Source organism: Rosa chinensis, chromosome 5 (assembly GCF_002994745.2).
Source record: "Rosa chinensis cultivar Old Blush chromosome 5, RchiOBHm-V2, whole genome shotgun sequence".
Lineage (NCBI taxonomy): Eukaryota > Viridiplantae > Streptophyta > Magnoliopsida > Rosales > Rosaceae > Rosa > Rosa chinensis.
The window spans coordinates 20,372,658-20,386,841 of record NC_037092.1 but is presented as its reverse complement, the minus strand read 5'-3'; the positions used below and the strand labels follow the sequence as shown (position 1 = coordinate 20,386,841).

Genomic DNA, 14,184 nt, shown 5'->3' with positions numbered 1-14,184 from the left:
ACCAATCCTTCACCTCCTATCAACACCGCGAATGATTTGCAGCTGCCTCAAGTACCGGTGCAGATTTTGGATGACAGCTCACCTCAGGCTGAAGAAAGATCGCCACCTACATAAACCTCTCCCGAGCAGCCAACTGCAAACCCCATCCTGGAGCAAATCACGCCTGACTCGGCCAATCTTCTCTAGGTTGCCCAAGAACAAATGGCAACCAATGCTTCTCACGAGTCACCTGTTGAAGAGGTATTTTTCCTTATAAATATTTCCACTCTGGTTCCCACCTCATCCTTCTTACATTCTAACAACTCTTGTCCGGCCCCGAATGTCCCTTCTAATGAGGAAATGGCAGTAGCTGCCGAGGAAATTGCTATCGAGAACCATGCTGAACCAGATGGTGGAAACCCTACTGACCAGGAACCTATCTCCCATGCCCCCCAAGTGCCTGAAGAGGAGGTAGAGATACTTCATGAACCGGTACCAGAGGCAGCTCCTGTCGCGGAACCTCTTGAGGCTCCTGTTGCTATGGATCCCAACCTACCACCTATGCCTCCTTCGAGACTGGAAAGGTAGGCTCGCGTGCTTGAGGTGGTCCCACCTGGGTGGTAGATGATTCTAGGGAAGGCCTCCGTCGCCTCCTGGGCCCTGACATCATGACACCCAGCGCGCCCATAAGAGTCTTGGAGTACCTGAGGGTGCTTCTACGCGAGGGAGCCATTACTGAAGCTCAATTCATTGAGATTGACTAGTTGCTGCAAGATCTTCCCCAATGGCTGAATGAGAAGGCGGCCGCAACCGCGCAGGCTAGGCAGACCTAAGCACATTATCAGGCCCTGACCCACCAGATGGACAATTCCCGCTACTCCTTGGGTGATCGGGCCAATCTCATCCGGGAGCTAACGCTCACGAGAGACCATCTCCAGACCCAGATTCAAGATCTTCAGGCCCAATTAACTACTGTGATGGCCAAGCTTGCCCTTGAGGAACCTCAACTGGAACAACCCCTAGCAACTTTCGAGGCACTTCCACATGAAGTAGGCCAAGCCCGCGTGGTAGTCCAACAGGCCACCCAAGTTGCTGCCGATGCGAGTTTTCGCCTGGACGAACACTTTCTCCGCCTAACTTATGCAGGGCGGAAACTTTAGGCCTCTAGTATTAAGCCCATTATTTTGTACGAACAATATTAATATTATTATCAATTATCTATTTAGCTCACTTTGTTGGCCCAAATGTCTACTTTCTTTGCATAGATAGCAAAACGATAACTTATTTTGCCTTAACTGTTTAAAGCAGTTTTCAAGAGGATAAACTCGAAAAGGGGCAGTTACCTCCTTGGAGACTGCTTCATTGTCCACGCGTATTCAGTTTTGTTCATTTCCGAGATCATAGCATTGAATTCCCTTGATGACCCCATTGATGGCGTTGAATCTATTTCAACTGCCAAGACCGAAGGGTTGAGGCCACTAGAGTTGGCCCCCTATAAATACATGTATCCTAAGAGTGCAAATATACGCAACCATGTTTCCTCCAGATATTGTCTTGCAATCCCTACTTCTCTTCCTCCTATTCTTGAAATCATCCCATCTTCTCGCCATTAGCCTCTATATCCTAGGCTTTATGGCTTAATCTCATTTCCTGGGTAGGCCTTATGGCCTAATCTCAGGTCCAACCACATGTCTTTGGCCCAAGAAAATCTGGACGGGATCCACTGGCTCTAGTTAGGTTGAAGAACACGCGGCGCTCCTAACGCGGGGTACCACATTCTAGGGAGTCTCTCTCTCTCTAGGTTCCCTCGCGTGGAGCAAAACGAAAAAGGGTGGAAGGCCACTTTGGGCCCTATGCTCTTCTTCGGCTCCCTACCTCAAGGGTTTGAAAGACAGGCTTCCGTTTTTCCCCTTGAGGGAGTTGAGGCAACTGGGCCGCGCTCTGCTCTGATGACCAACTCCATCCCGAAGGATAACTCATTGGAAAGGTTACGATGGATTATTTCCTTCCCTCCTCTTCCGGTACCAATGGTAGCAGCGGCGACTCAGATCAGAGGAAGGTGAAAAGATAAAGAGGAAGAGCGATCACTTCACTGACCCCTCCAGAGACAAAGACTCAGGAATCCATAAACCTTTAGAAGATCTGAAACCCCAACGATATTCAGCCACTATTGGCTTTGTAATTTGCATATATGTTTGTATTGCTTCTAGCCGCAAAGCCACTTTATGAATTCAAGCATATTTCTTCCTCTATTTCAATATCCTTCTACATAATATGGCCTCTAGTATAGGCCTTGTTACATACTTCTAATACTTATTGTCAAAAGAAAAATGTAAAAAAAAAAAAAAAAAAAAAAAAATAATAATAATAATAATAATAATCAATCCTTGTAAAAGACATTACAATGAAGAAAGGGAGACATAAGGCCGCTACAACAAGCCATTAATGTGTAGAGTGTTGCCCCCTAGTCTTAGTAGGTGAAGCGAAGACAGGAGAATGAGGCCACTGAAAAGGCCGAAAAGGAAGGGAGGATTAATCAAACCAAGGAAGACTATGGTTGCTCCTCTTGCCCTCCAGTAACAGGTGGAGTTGGTGGGTCTTCGAAGGGAGGAGTAATACTTCTTCAAGAACCTGCCATTGATGGGGTTGTGGTGGAGTTCGCCGTCCAAATCTTTCACGTGAAACGCCCCGCGCTCCAAAATTCTGTGAATAACAAAGGGTCCTTCCCAACGTGGAGTCCACTTGCCACGGCTAGTTAGCTTCTCGCCCAATGGCAAAATCGCTTTCCAAACCAGTTCACCCTCTTTGTAACTGCGGTCGCGCGTCCGCTTATCATAGGCATGAGCGATGCGTTGCTTTTCCATCACTAAGCTATCCAAAGCCTCCAAGCGCTTATTGCTAAGGCCTTCATGCTCTTGCCACATAGCCTGGACATAATCTTCACCGATCAAGTGATGCTGGTCTTGAACGCGCAGGGACTGAACATTCACTTCCAAATGGAGAATCGCATCGTGGCCAAACATTAATGCTTAAGGGGTGGTGGCAGTAGGGTTCCGCTTAGAAGTACGATAAGCCCATAATGTCTCATACAATGTTTCGTGCCACTGGCGAGGGTTCTCCACAAGCAGCTTTTTCAATAGAGTAATGATAATCTTGTTACTAGCCCCCGCTTGACCATTGGAATGAGCATAATAGGGCGTGCTATGAAGAAATTGGATTCCATAATCATTGACGAGCTTCTCTACGTCACCACCCATGAACGTTGCTCCCCTGTCAGATACTAAAACTTCTGGGATGCCAAACCTGCAAATAATATTGCGAAAGATGAATTGGCGAATGGTGGCACCGGAGGCTTCCTTCAAAGGTTCAGCTTCCACCCACTTAGTGAAGAAATCAGTAGCGACGATGATGAACTTATGCTGGAGTGAAGAATGTGGGTGAATCATTCCGATCAAGTCCAAAGCCCAGCCTCGCGCAAGCCAAGGTTTAATGATGTGTTGCATGGGAATATTAGGAATGTGCTGGACTGGTCCATGAGCCTGGCAATCCTGGCATCCCTTCGTGAATGCGATACAATCTTTCAAAATGTTGGGCCAATAATAGCCATGTCTCCTGATAAGCTAGCGCATCTTTGGACCCGCTTGATAGGCTTCACACACGCCCTCATTCACTTCTCGCATAAAGCGTTTCGCTTCGCGGCCATAGACACACCTAAAATTGATGCCATCTTCGCCTCGTCGACGTAGCTCATCACCTCTGAGGAAGTAATTTAGTGCCAGAAAACGGGTTTTCTTGTCTACAGTGAGATCTGGCTGCGTGAGGTAAGTGATTAACGGGATGCGCCAATCCACATCAATAGGATCGAGAGCCGCCACTGTGGGCTCATCTGGTGGGTCAGGTCGTGCAAGCCACGAAGGCAGCTTGCGTTGCTCAACCTTGAGAATTCGCTCGCGAACCCCATATTTCAGAGTAACACCAGTAGCCAACTGAGCGAGTTCATTGGCCGCAAAGTTGCGCTCGCGAGGAATATACTCCAAATCCACATCTTCAAATTAGGCCAGAAGTTCAAGGGCACAATCCAAATATGGTGCAAGCAAGTAGCTGGAGCATCTGTACTTCGCGCGAAGCTGATTGATCATGATTAAAGAATCACCGCGTACCTAGATGTCTCTGACTCCTAGTTCGAGTAATACCTCTAAGCCAATAATAAGGGCCTCATATTCTGCCTGGTTGTTGGTGCACTGGAACTCTAACTGGAAGGAATAAGAGAAACAATCGCCAGCTTGATTTTCCAAGACAACCCTGGCTCCGGCCAGTATCTCCGTTCTCGAGCCATCAAAATATAACACCCAAGGTTGGAGTGAAACTGTGGCTTGATATAACATGGCGTACTCAGGTAAGCATGCCAGATCCAAGCGCGCTACAGTTTCACTCGCAACTTCCAAGTCTCTTACCGCAGGAACGTCTAGCATGGGGTAATGCGCCAGAAAGTCTACAATGGTTTGTCCTTTCACCGCTTTCTGAGGGATATATTATAGCTAAAATTCTGACAAAGCAAGAACCCATTTGTCGATGCGCCCCCTTAAGATAGGTCGTGACAGCATATATTTTACCAGATCGGTCTGAGCGATGATGCAAGTATTAAAGGATAATATGTAATGCCGCAGCTTGCATGCAGAGAAGTAAAGAGTGAGGCACAGCTTTTCCATTGGAGTGTACCATGTTTCGCAATCGGTAAGTGTCCAACTGAGGTAAAAGATAGCATGTTCGACGCCAGCTTCATCATCCTGGGCAAGGAGGCTACCAATGGAAGCCTCCGTGGCTGAGATGTATAGTTTTAACGGAAAACCAGCCCTGGGTGGAACTAGTACTGGCGGACTTGCCAAATAGGCCTTGATCTTTTCAAAAGCCTCTTGATGTTGAAGTTCCCATACAAACTCATTTTGTCCCTGCAACTTCAGTAGCGGGGAAAAGGGCTGGATTTTACCTGCAGAATTAGAGATGAATCATCACAGAAAATTGATCTTACCCAACAGTTGTTGTAGCTCCTTCTTCGTTCGCGGGGGAGAAGCGTTGATGACGGCGTTTTCCTTATCTTCTGGAACCTCGATTCCTCTCTGATGGACTACAAACCCCAGAAAGTCACCTACCTGAACTCTGAAAATACATTTAGTGGGATTCATCTTGAGCTTGTGTAGCCGCATGCGTTCGAAAACCTTTCTGAGATCAACGATATGGTCCCCTCGCTTCTTTGACTTCACGACCACGTCATCAATATAAACCTCCAAAATCTTCCCCAATATGTCATGGAAGATCAGGTTCATGGCTCTCTGATATGTGGCCCCTGCATTCTTCAGACCAAAAGGCATGACCATATACTCGAAAACTCCCGCGAAGCCTGGACAGCGAAACGCTGTCTTGTGTCTGTCTTCTTCCGCGACTGGAATCTAGTGGTACCCTGCAGTTCCATCCATGAAGGATAACAATTCATGCCCTGCTACTGCGTCTACGAACATATCCACTACCGGCATGGAATAAACAGTTTTAGGTGTAGCCACATTAAGCTCTCTATAATCCACACAGACTCGCATCTGGCCATTCTTCTTGTGAACGGGCACTATGTTAGATAGCCACTTATTGTACTTGGCCACCCTAATGATGCCTGATTTATGCATCTTCTCGACTTCTTCTTTAACTAGAACCTGAGTCTCCGAATTCATTCTTCGCGGTTCTTGCTTCACAGGCCTCTTGTCAGGGAGTGTTGGCAGCTGATGGCATACCAAATTCGGTGACAGACCTGGCATGTCTTCGTATTTTTCCGCGAAGCAGTCCTTGAATTCCAGCAATAAGTCGATGAGCCTCTCCTTCTCGCTAGGCTCTAAGTATGCACTGATAGCCACTTCCATGGGCTCGTCTTTTGTTCCAAGATTGACCTTTTCAGTAGGGTCCCTAACCTTGGGAGGTGTGTCGTCCAACGCCGCTTGGGCGAGCTGAATGTCTTCCCCTTCCTCTTCATGGTTAGAGAGTTCCTCGTTAACTATTTCCAAGGTCGCGATTCGATCATAGGCCTCTTTTTCCACCATATACGAGGATAATCTTTCATACAAAGAGTTGAAGGCCTCTATCCTTCCTCTGGAAGTAATCCATTAATTATTTAAAGGTTTGGGCACAGCATGACCAGGCCTTCCTTCGCCAGCGTAAGCCTCCACTGTGCTAATTCAGAGGTCGTCACCCCTGTGGGGCGGCCTTTGTCATCGATGCCACTGACCTGTAATGGAGTGATTGGCTGCAAGTAGTACCTGGCATCTATGTAATTTGCAGAAACAGAGAATGGGCGAGGATCAGCCTTAATCACTTCAGCCTTGTTCGTAGCCCTGTTCCACATAATCAATTCCTGGTGAAGAGTTGACGGAACACAATAACTTCGGTGGATCCAGTCTCTGCCTAGAATGGCGCTATATGCCGCGTAGCAGTCTGTCACAAAGAAAGCATATACCCCCTCCGCGGGGCCAACCTTGATAAGTAGGAATAATAAGCCCAAAGTCTTCGTTACGGTCCCCGCAAAGTTCTTAAGTGTGAGGGACGTAGACTGAATCCTCTCTTTCTTAATTCTGAGCAAGTGCATAGTCCTCGTAGTAATGACATTAACTGCCACTCCCATGTCGACCATGATCTTGCTAACTTTGGTGCCTCCAATTTCTGCTGTGATATATAGAGGTCTCATGTGTTGGACCATAGCAGGTGTTGGTCTTGTAAAGCTCATGACAGACTCTATGGGGTCGGCATCCTCTGTTTTCAAGAATGTAGCCTCTTCCACAGGTGTTGTGGCTGCTGAGGTAATCTGCAAAGGCTGTTCGCTGCCTCCTTCAGCTTCCACACACTCCTGCGCGGGGACCGGTAGTGCATACCTCGCGGGAAGGACATAAACCATGTTGTAGGAGGTATCTAGCACTTCTGTCTCGTCCATCTCCTCGTCCAGGTTGAGTTTGGGCTCATCAACTAGTATGTCAATGTTGAATTGTTTAGCCAATGAAGCCACTAATGATTCTTCTATGAGGCCTTTTACCCGGCACTGCTTGTGCTCCTAAGTCGCGGCAATCTGCTTTGGTGAGTCCGACCTGTGTTCCTCCGCTGGGCTCTTCTTTGGGGGTGCGACTACCAGACTTTGAACCTTTTTAGGTCTCCACTGTAATGCATCAATAGTGTTGCCCTTGCCCCCCAGTCTCCCAAAAAAGGAGGGTTTGGCTTCTGGCTCCTCACGAAACAATCTGCACCTGACATGGGGCCGCCTAGTGGGCGAGCTTTCCTTCCTGGTTGGCGGAGGTGTTCTTTCTTTTTTGATCCTGCACAAAACACTAGGCTTAGCAGCCCCTGACTCCGAGCGTGCATGCTTCTGAAGATGGAGGAGAGCCACCACTGGCTTAGCGGCTAGCGCCTCCATCTCCTTCTGATATTGCTCAAGTGATTTGACCAGTTGCGAAGGTTTAATCAGGCCCTGATCGAGAGCTTCTAGTGTTCACTTGGCCTCTCCGAACCTTCACTACATTTTCCTTTTCTTGGAAGGGCTAATCTCCACCGCTTTCCCTTTTTCTCTAGTATACCATTTGCCTTCCTTGATGGAAGACATTGAAGAAGATGGAATGTACGGTTTGGTCAAGACATCTTTATGCTCATTCCTAGCCCTGCCATCTTGTTTCTATTCTGTTGCAGCTGCTTTCAGTTTCTTGAACAAGTTAGAGTCCCTTGGGGATGACGGTGACTCTATCTTGTCTCTTGCTCTTGGGCTCGACGGTTGATAGTTTCGCGATGGTGAGGCCCACTTGATTGGTGGGAAAGAGCCGAACCGAAATGTCTGCTCGATTTTTTCATGCGACACTTGGATGCCACATTCTTCCTTGCATCGCGAGCAAAGAACCACTGGTGAGGCTTCGCTGACCGGTTTAGCTTTCTCCTTTGCAGGGGTTTCGTCCCCTTCTGTCCTTTCTTCTCGGCCCTTTGTAGTCAGATCCAAGGTTGGCTTTCTTTGGTTCTTCTTGGTCCAGTTCACATTAACCATGTTGATCTCGATGTCCGGGAAAGGGTTCAGGTCTACTAGTGCTACCGCTGTCGTCAGAGCTTCCACCTGCAAACTACCATTATTAAGCCATACCTGAATTTGGTCCTTTAGCTTCACACAGTCAGCCGTGTTATGGTTCCACAGATTGTGGAATTTGCAGTACTTCTTTCCTTTCAGCTGATCTGGACGAGGAAAAGGTCCAAAGTCTGTCTTCACCATCTTCGTGGCGATCATCTCATCTAAAATCTCATGTGCCTTATTGGCATCATATGTATATGTCTCGAACTTAGGTTTGGTGAAGTCCACATACTTGAGTTTGATAGGTTCCTTAGATATCTTCAATTGCTTGAGGGCTGAGCTTTTCCTCCCTATCAGTTCAAATGCGGAGACCTCATTCTCCTTTTCATCATCTCCTTCCTGGCAAACTTCTTCCCCCTGATGTTGGTAGTTTGGGTCATAGGAAGTGGGATGGAAGTGCAAAGCAGCCACTGTACGATGCTTTCCTGGTACATATGTCCCTTTGGAAGCATTTCCTAGCCTCAGTCTCTCTGAGGAGATGCTCAAAGCTACCAACCTCTGTGATAAGCTCTCCCATTGACTGGATCATGCTGCCATGTTGCTTCTTTCGTTGGCGAGGCTCTAATCCTTTGATCGCCAATTTAACCAACTCTCTTTCAGGCAATATCATACTCAATTTAGCCTTCTGGATCTGGAAGTGTTGGAGATAAGAAACAGAGGACTCGGTGGGCTGTTGGGCCATCTGGGTGAGAGAGGCCAAGTCAACCTCAGGCTCAATAGCTCCAAAAGTCTCTCGAAAAAGCTTCTCCATGGCTGGCCAATCAACCACTGACCCTGGCCGCAATTTAGAAAACCATCTAAAAGCTGCACTAGATAGAGAAGTGCCAAAGATCCTGCACTTGAGGATGTCATCATTCTGGTACTGGGCGCACTGCACCTTAAACCTAGCCAGATGGGTTGCAGCGTCTTCAGTATCCTCTCCTAAAAGGTAGAGAATATAATATTTTTGTAGCCTCTGGGAAAAGGCGCGAGTATCATATGTGGTGGGAAAGGTCCCTCATAGACCCCATCTAGGTGGGCCCTTGGATTAGACAGCCTGATCATCTCCTTAACCTCTTCACGTCTCACGTTGCCCGGAATAAGGGGAGGTATCGCCACGTTCTGGTGAGCATTCTACAGAGGTGTAGCCTGGCTAGTGGCTATTGTGCCTTCCCCTAGGCAAATTGTCTGGGGAATAGTGAATGGCTGCAATGTCATAGCTGGTACGGCCATATCCTTTACCAAGGCCATTATTTTGATCGGAGTGCCAGTCTGGTCAATACCATAATAATTCCCTGGAAGCTCTTCATAGACATTCTCCGCCCCGTCACTGTAGTATTGCTTAAATGCAGCAGGATCAGGGGGAGTGCTTTCCCCTGTCTTCTGAGTCTTACTCTTTTGCGCAGGAGCTGGAGTAGCCTTATTACCACCAATTACCAGTGCTTTGTCTTGCCTTTTGTTGCTGAGGCAGAGGCGGCTGCAGCTGGTGTAACGGTGTTGCCGCTAGTCTTCTCCCGAGAATTAGGAGGTATGTATTTTCCAATACCTGAAGGTTGTCCAAGTGAGCCCAAAATGGCGTTAGGATCCCCTAAAGCTTTGTTCAGCACTTCCTTAGCCTGGTCCAACTCAGCTCTCTGCATGGCGACTTGGGTTGCGAGATTGGATCCTTCATTTCAAAGCACTGCCAATTTTGAAGTAGTATGCTTAGCTTACTTCGGGATGTCAGCAGAGATGCGCTTGCTCTGAGCGGCCTGGCCAGCCATCATATCCACAAGCTCCTTGTGGTTTTCCTGGCTTTTCTTGTATGTATCTTGCCACTGTCCCTGCATTTGTCGCGAACTTGCTTCAAGATTTCGCAGTGAGATCGAAATCTCATCAAGCCTTCTGCGCTCTTCCGCGAGGGCCTTTTCCATCCTCTCATTATATGCAGCGTTATTCTGCAGAAAGATTGTGAGCCGCTCCTTAATGCTCGCATTCGCCGGGGCGATAATGGGCATGAAGGAATCAATTGTTCCTTCACTCGCAGCCACTTGGGCAGTGTTAGCCGCGCCTCCAACCTCATTAGGCTGGACAGGAGGATTATTGTTGCCCTCAGTAGGGGGCTGTGGAGTTCCACCCTGTTATGTTGACATGTCTGGTGATGGTGGGTCGAGTGAGAACTTCTATGTTACATGTTCTTCGGAAAGGCCACGACAGTCGGCAAGAGAGTGCGGTCTGTAACTGGAGGTCTTGTGGTTTGGGCAGTTAACGTAAACCTTTTTGTAACGGTTTGCGCTTGATTTCCCAATGGTTGCGGTCACAAAGAAACGCTATAGGTCCCACTGGGCGTGCCAAAATGTTTGGCTCCAAAACCAGTATGGGTGCAAACTGTCTCTTTTGAGCGTGTGCGCAGGCATGCCAGCACCGTGGGGTGCAGTCGTCGGAGAATCCATTGACCTGACTTCTTGATCAAACGCCGTGGACGAGGAGAGCACCAACCTCGTCACCAGGTTCTTCTCTATGCCTTTCGGAAAAGAACTTCTTGCCTTACGGATAAGGACTTTGGTTGTGATCTCTTCGCGACACCGAATCGATACTCAATGTTGTAGGTTGAGCAGAGCAATCACTGGGAAGTTTGGAGAAAGCACGGGTTTTGCTAAAGCGTGACTTTAGCTTCACTGGGTTGCGAGGGCGTTACCCTTACTTTGCTGGGTTGCAGGTAGGTTTGCTCCGGAGAGGCTTTGATAATCTGTGCGATTAGTTTATTTGAGAGTTGTGTCTAATATATCCTTGAAACCTAGTATTTATACCTAGAATTTCGACTGTTCCTTGCCATAGAAGGATTATTGATTGAAGTTTCCTATTCAATCTCCGCTACTTGATTCCAATAAGGGCTCGTTTTCCTTATGGATCACGGAATGGGCGAAACTATAACCCAAACCCAAGTACGCTTATTTTTGGGCCGCAGGTATCGGCCCGCTGTGCTAAATCCCCTAAGAGATCTTGCCAAAAATACTTTTGGGCTCAAACAGAACCAGGCCGCTGTCTTTGTTTTGTGGTAACTGCTGAACTTCGGGATATATAATAAATGCCTAAAAGAGATCACACCTGCAAAACTTGAAGAGGAGCATGTAGTTTGTCACCAAGAGGGTGTGATTCTGCAACGACCGAAAGATGGATGAAAGTTGGTTTTCTAGGTTGTTGTTGCTGTTAATTAATATAAGCTAGTCTGGGAGAGGTTGTCATTTAGTTTGGGATAGTTAGCAGTAGAGTCTGTAAGTCTGAGTGTGAATTCTCACCAACCAAAGAGAGGATGATCTTTGTCAGTGCTCCTCTTTTTTGTCTCTGTAGGTTATGTAATGTTTTAGTTTATGTAATGTTTGGGATGTGAGTAAAAGATTGTTTTAATGTTTGGAATGTGAGTAAAAAGGGGGCAGAAACAGTTGATGAACTCAATTGAGTTTGTGCTTTCATTTTCTTCTAGACTGGAAACACTCCATGTCCTGAAGCCATGTTCAACCACGGAGCATAAATTGAAGGAGATGCCTTTGAGTCTACCCTGTAGCTGCATCAAATAAAACAAAGGAAACGTTCCAGCATCAGCCAATAGCATGTTATGTTTTGAAAATATGAATATAAACCAAGAAATATGCAGGTTTTTTATTTGAATGTAACGGTACCAGATTTGTCAAGCTTAGCTATAATTCTATTACAATCCACATACTTCCTTCTAAAGGAAGATTTGATATTTACCAAAAGGTGATCAAGCACATAAGCACCACTAGCTACCTGCTTAATAAGAAATCTTGAGTCATAATACATAATATCAATTCTCAAGATTGAAAAATCAAGCTGATCGACTTTCCTATTAGTAGCAAGCATGATATAGAATGAAAGACAACCATGTCAAAAAGAGTCATGATGTTAGTGCTTACGCAGTTCACCATCACCGGATCAATGGTATAAGCAGATTAACGTCTAGGAAAGTTTTCCATGATATAGAAAACTACTTATGTTCATCACCAGAGTGAAAATTCAGCTGCTTCTAGGATCTTTGAGAGAAAATGAAAACAAGATGTAATTGCACAACAGGAAAGTAAAACTTAAACTACAATGGTTTGTGAAGAGATGGACTTGTGTAAACCTGGGATTATATGGAAGTGATAAAGTGAAACTCGACAAAATGCATGCAACCAACTACATGTGCTTGGGTGATTACACCTGCCTCAGACGGTTACATTGATGTTATCGATCATGGAGGAAGGCAGACCTGTAAAACATGGAAGAGGCTTGCTCACTAAGCAGATAACTTCACCATTTCTATGTGTTACTAGTTTGATCACGAGAGCAGCATGTGAGAGCTGCACAAGCAGGAAACTTATATATCATGCTTTCTAAAACAGAACATGGTTTGAAATCCAGTTGGCGTTCATGCACTTGAACAACATAAAATCAATTGAAGCCTTAACCTGATAATTAAAAAGATAAAGAGAGAATACCAATATGGTTTAGGCCTCCAATAGTCAAGATAAAGTTTCAACACTAAGAAATTATGGTCCATGCTATATAGATCCTATAGATTAGCATCTCAATTGGAATAAAAGATTAAGTAAAATATAAATGTATTGGCCAATAATCTAACTAGTCTGCATAATTTATGTATGGGAAACTGATCAGATTGAACAGATACAATCTTTAGACAAACAAAAGAATAGGATGTCTGTCTTTTGGCAAAGGAATAGGATGTCTAACTCTGTTCAAAACTTGTGTTAGTGATTCAAGATTATTTTTAACTGTTGATGAATATGAATTTTCTTGTAATTTTTTTGATAGAGAAAACAATCTAGATATGAGCTTTACCTATGCTAGACACGTAAAAGAGCCAACGACACGAGTAACAACTAAAGACATTTATGGCAAATAGTTCTTACAGGATTGACTACCTATAAGTCTTCCTCCTCTCCTGGATACTATATGGAAATTTAGAAGGGTGATAATAGTATACAACTTTGGTGCACTATGCTGCAAAGGAAACCCCAGCAATCACCACTGTCATGCATTGGGTGGCTGCATAGTGGCTAATGAAGACTTTGGTGGCTTTTGTAAACAATGAGAACCCTTATTGGAGGGTGTCCTATAAGCATAATTCTAGTAGTGTGTCCTATTTATCCTTGTGATTTAATTTATTCTCAAAATTTTTGAATCTTTCAGCGTTACATCTGTCAAAGTTTTCAATTTTGACTAACAAAGCCTCTTCTCTTAATAATAGTATAGATTAGAGATGTTACTTTTACCAACTTCTTGTGGGAGACTGTCAATAACATTTGTTAGAGTAGCACTGCTACGTTACCTTTAACTTTTCTTCTTCTATGAAATCTATAGTAATTTTCTTTTTCTTTTTTCGTAAAACAACAACATCAAAGTTCATTCATTTCATAATAAACCATCAGAAATTAGCCTTTATCTTTCTTACTTTTTACAAGCTAAACATTAGACGAAGATATCAGCTATTACCTAATAGTGTCTCCCAAACTATTAATAGTAATAACATAGGTGTGAGATGAACCTTCAAGCTAACTGAGTATCAAACCCCATATTTCAAAAAAAAAAAAAAAAAAAACAAATAAATTGAATCCAACATATCAATTAGAATGAATGAATACAAAAATTGAAAGAAATAGTATGCTTGTATGAGTATGGTCATACTATTTTGATACACAACACTAACATTTTAAGTTTTCGTATCTATTTTAGAAAGCACTGAAATATGATTCATCTTTTGAAAATATATATATATATATATATGTGTGTGTGTGTGTGTGTGTGTGTGTGTGTGTGTATACATTATCCTATCATGTGACTCGTAAACAAATATGAAATCACATGCGGTCCTCACAAATGTATTGCTCTACCGTATGTATAACTAGACCTGTAAATGGACCGGATTTTGATCCAGACCCGCTCCAGATCCGTGACTATTGGACGGGTTTGGATCGAACATTTTGATCCGTTGATCCGTTAATGATCCGAATCCGTTAACCCGTTTAATAAACGGATCGGATTTGGATTTAGGTCGATTCGATCCGTTAATGATCCGACCCGTTTTCGTAATA

The 14,184-nt window shown here is 45.0% G+C and overlaps 1 protein-coding gene across 1 annotated transcript; it reads right to left on the bottom strand.

Annotated features, from left to right (window-relative positions):
* Positions 1-3,008: 3,008 nt before the first annotated feature.
* On the bottom strand, positions 3,009-5,354 carry LOC112203390. Its single transcript, XM_024344365.1, has 5 exons — positions 5,009-5,354; positions 4,593-4,966; positions 4,173-4,499; positions 3,691-4,010; positions 3,009-3,282 (listed from the first exon to the last, which is right to left on the bottom strand). Exons 1-5 carry the CDS (start codon positions 5,352-5,354, stop codon positions 3,009-3,011), a joined length of 1,641 nt encoding a protein of 546 aa, XP_024200133.1.
* Positions 5,355-14,184: the final 8,830 nt, after the last annotated feature.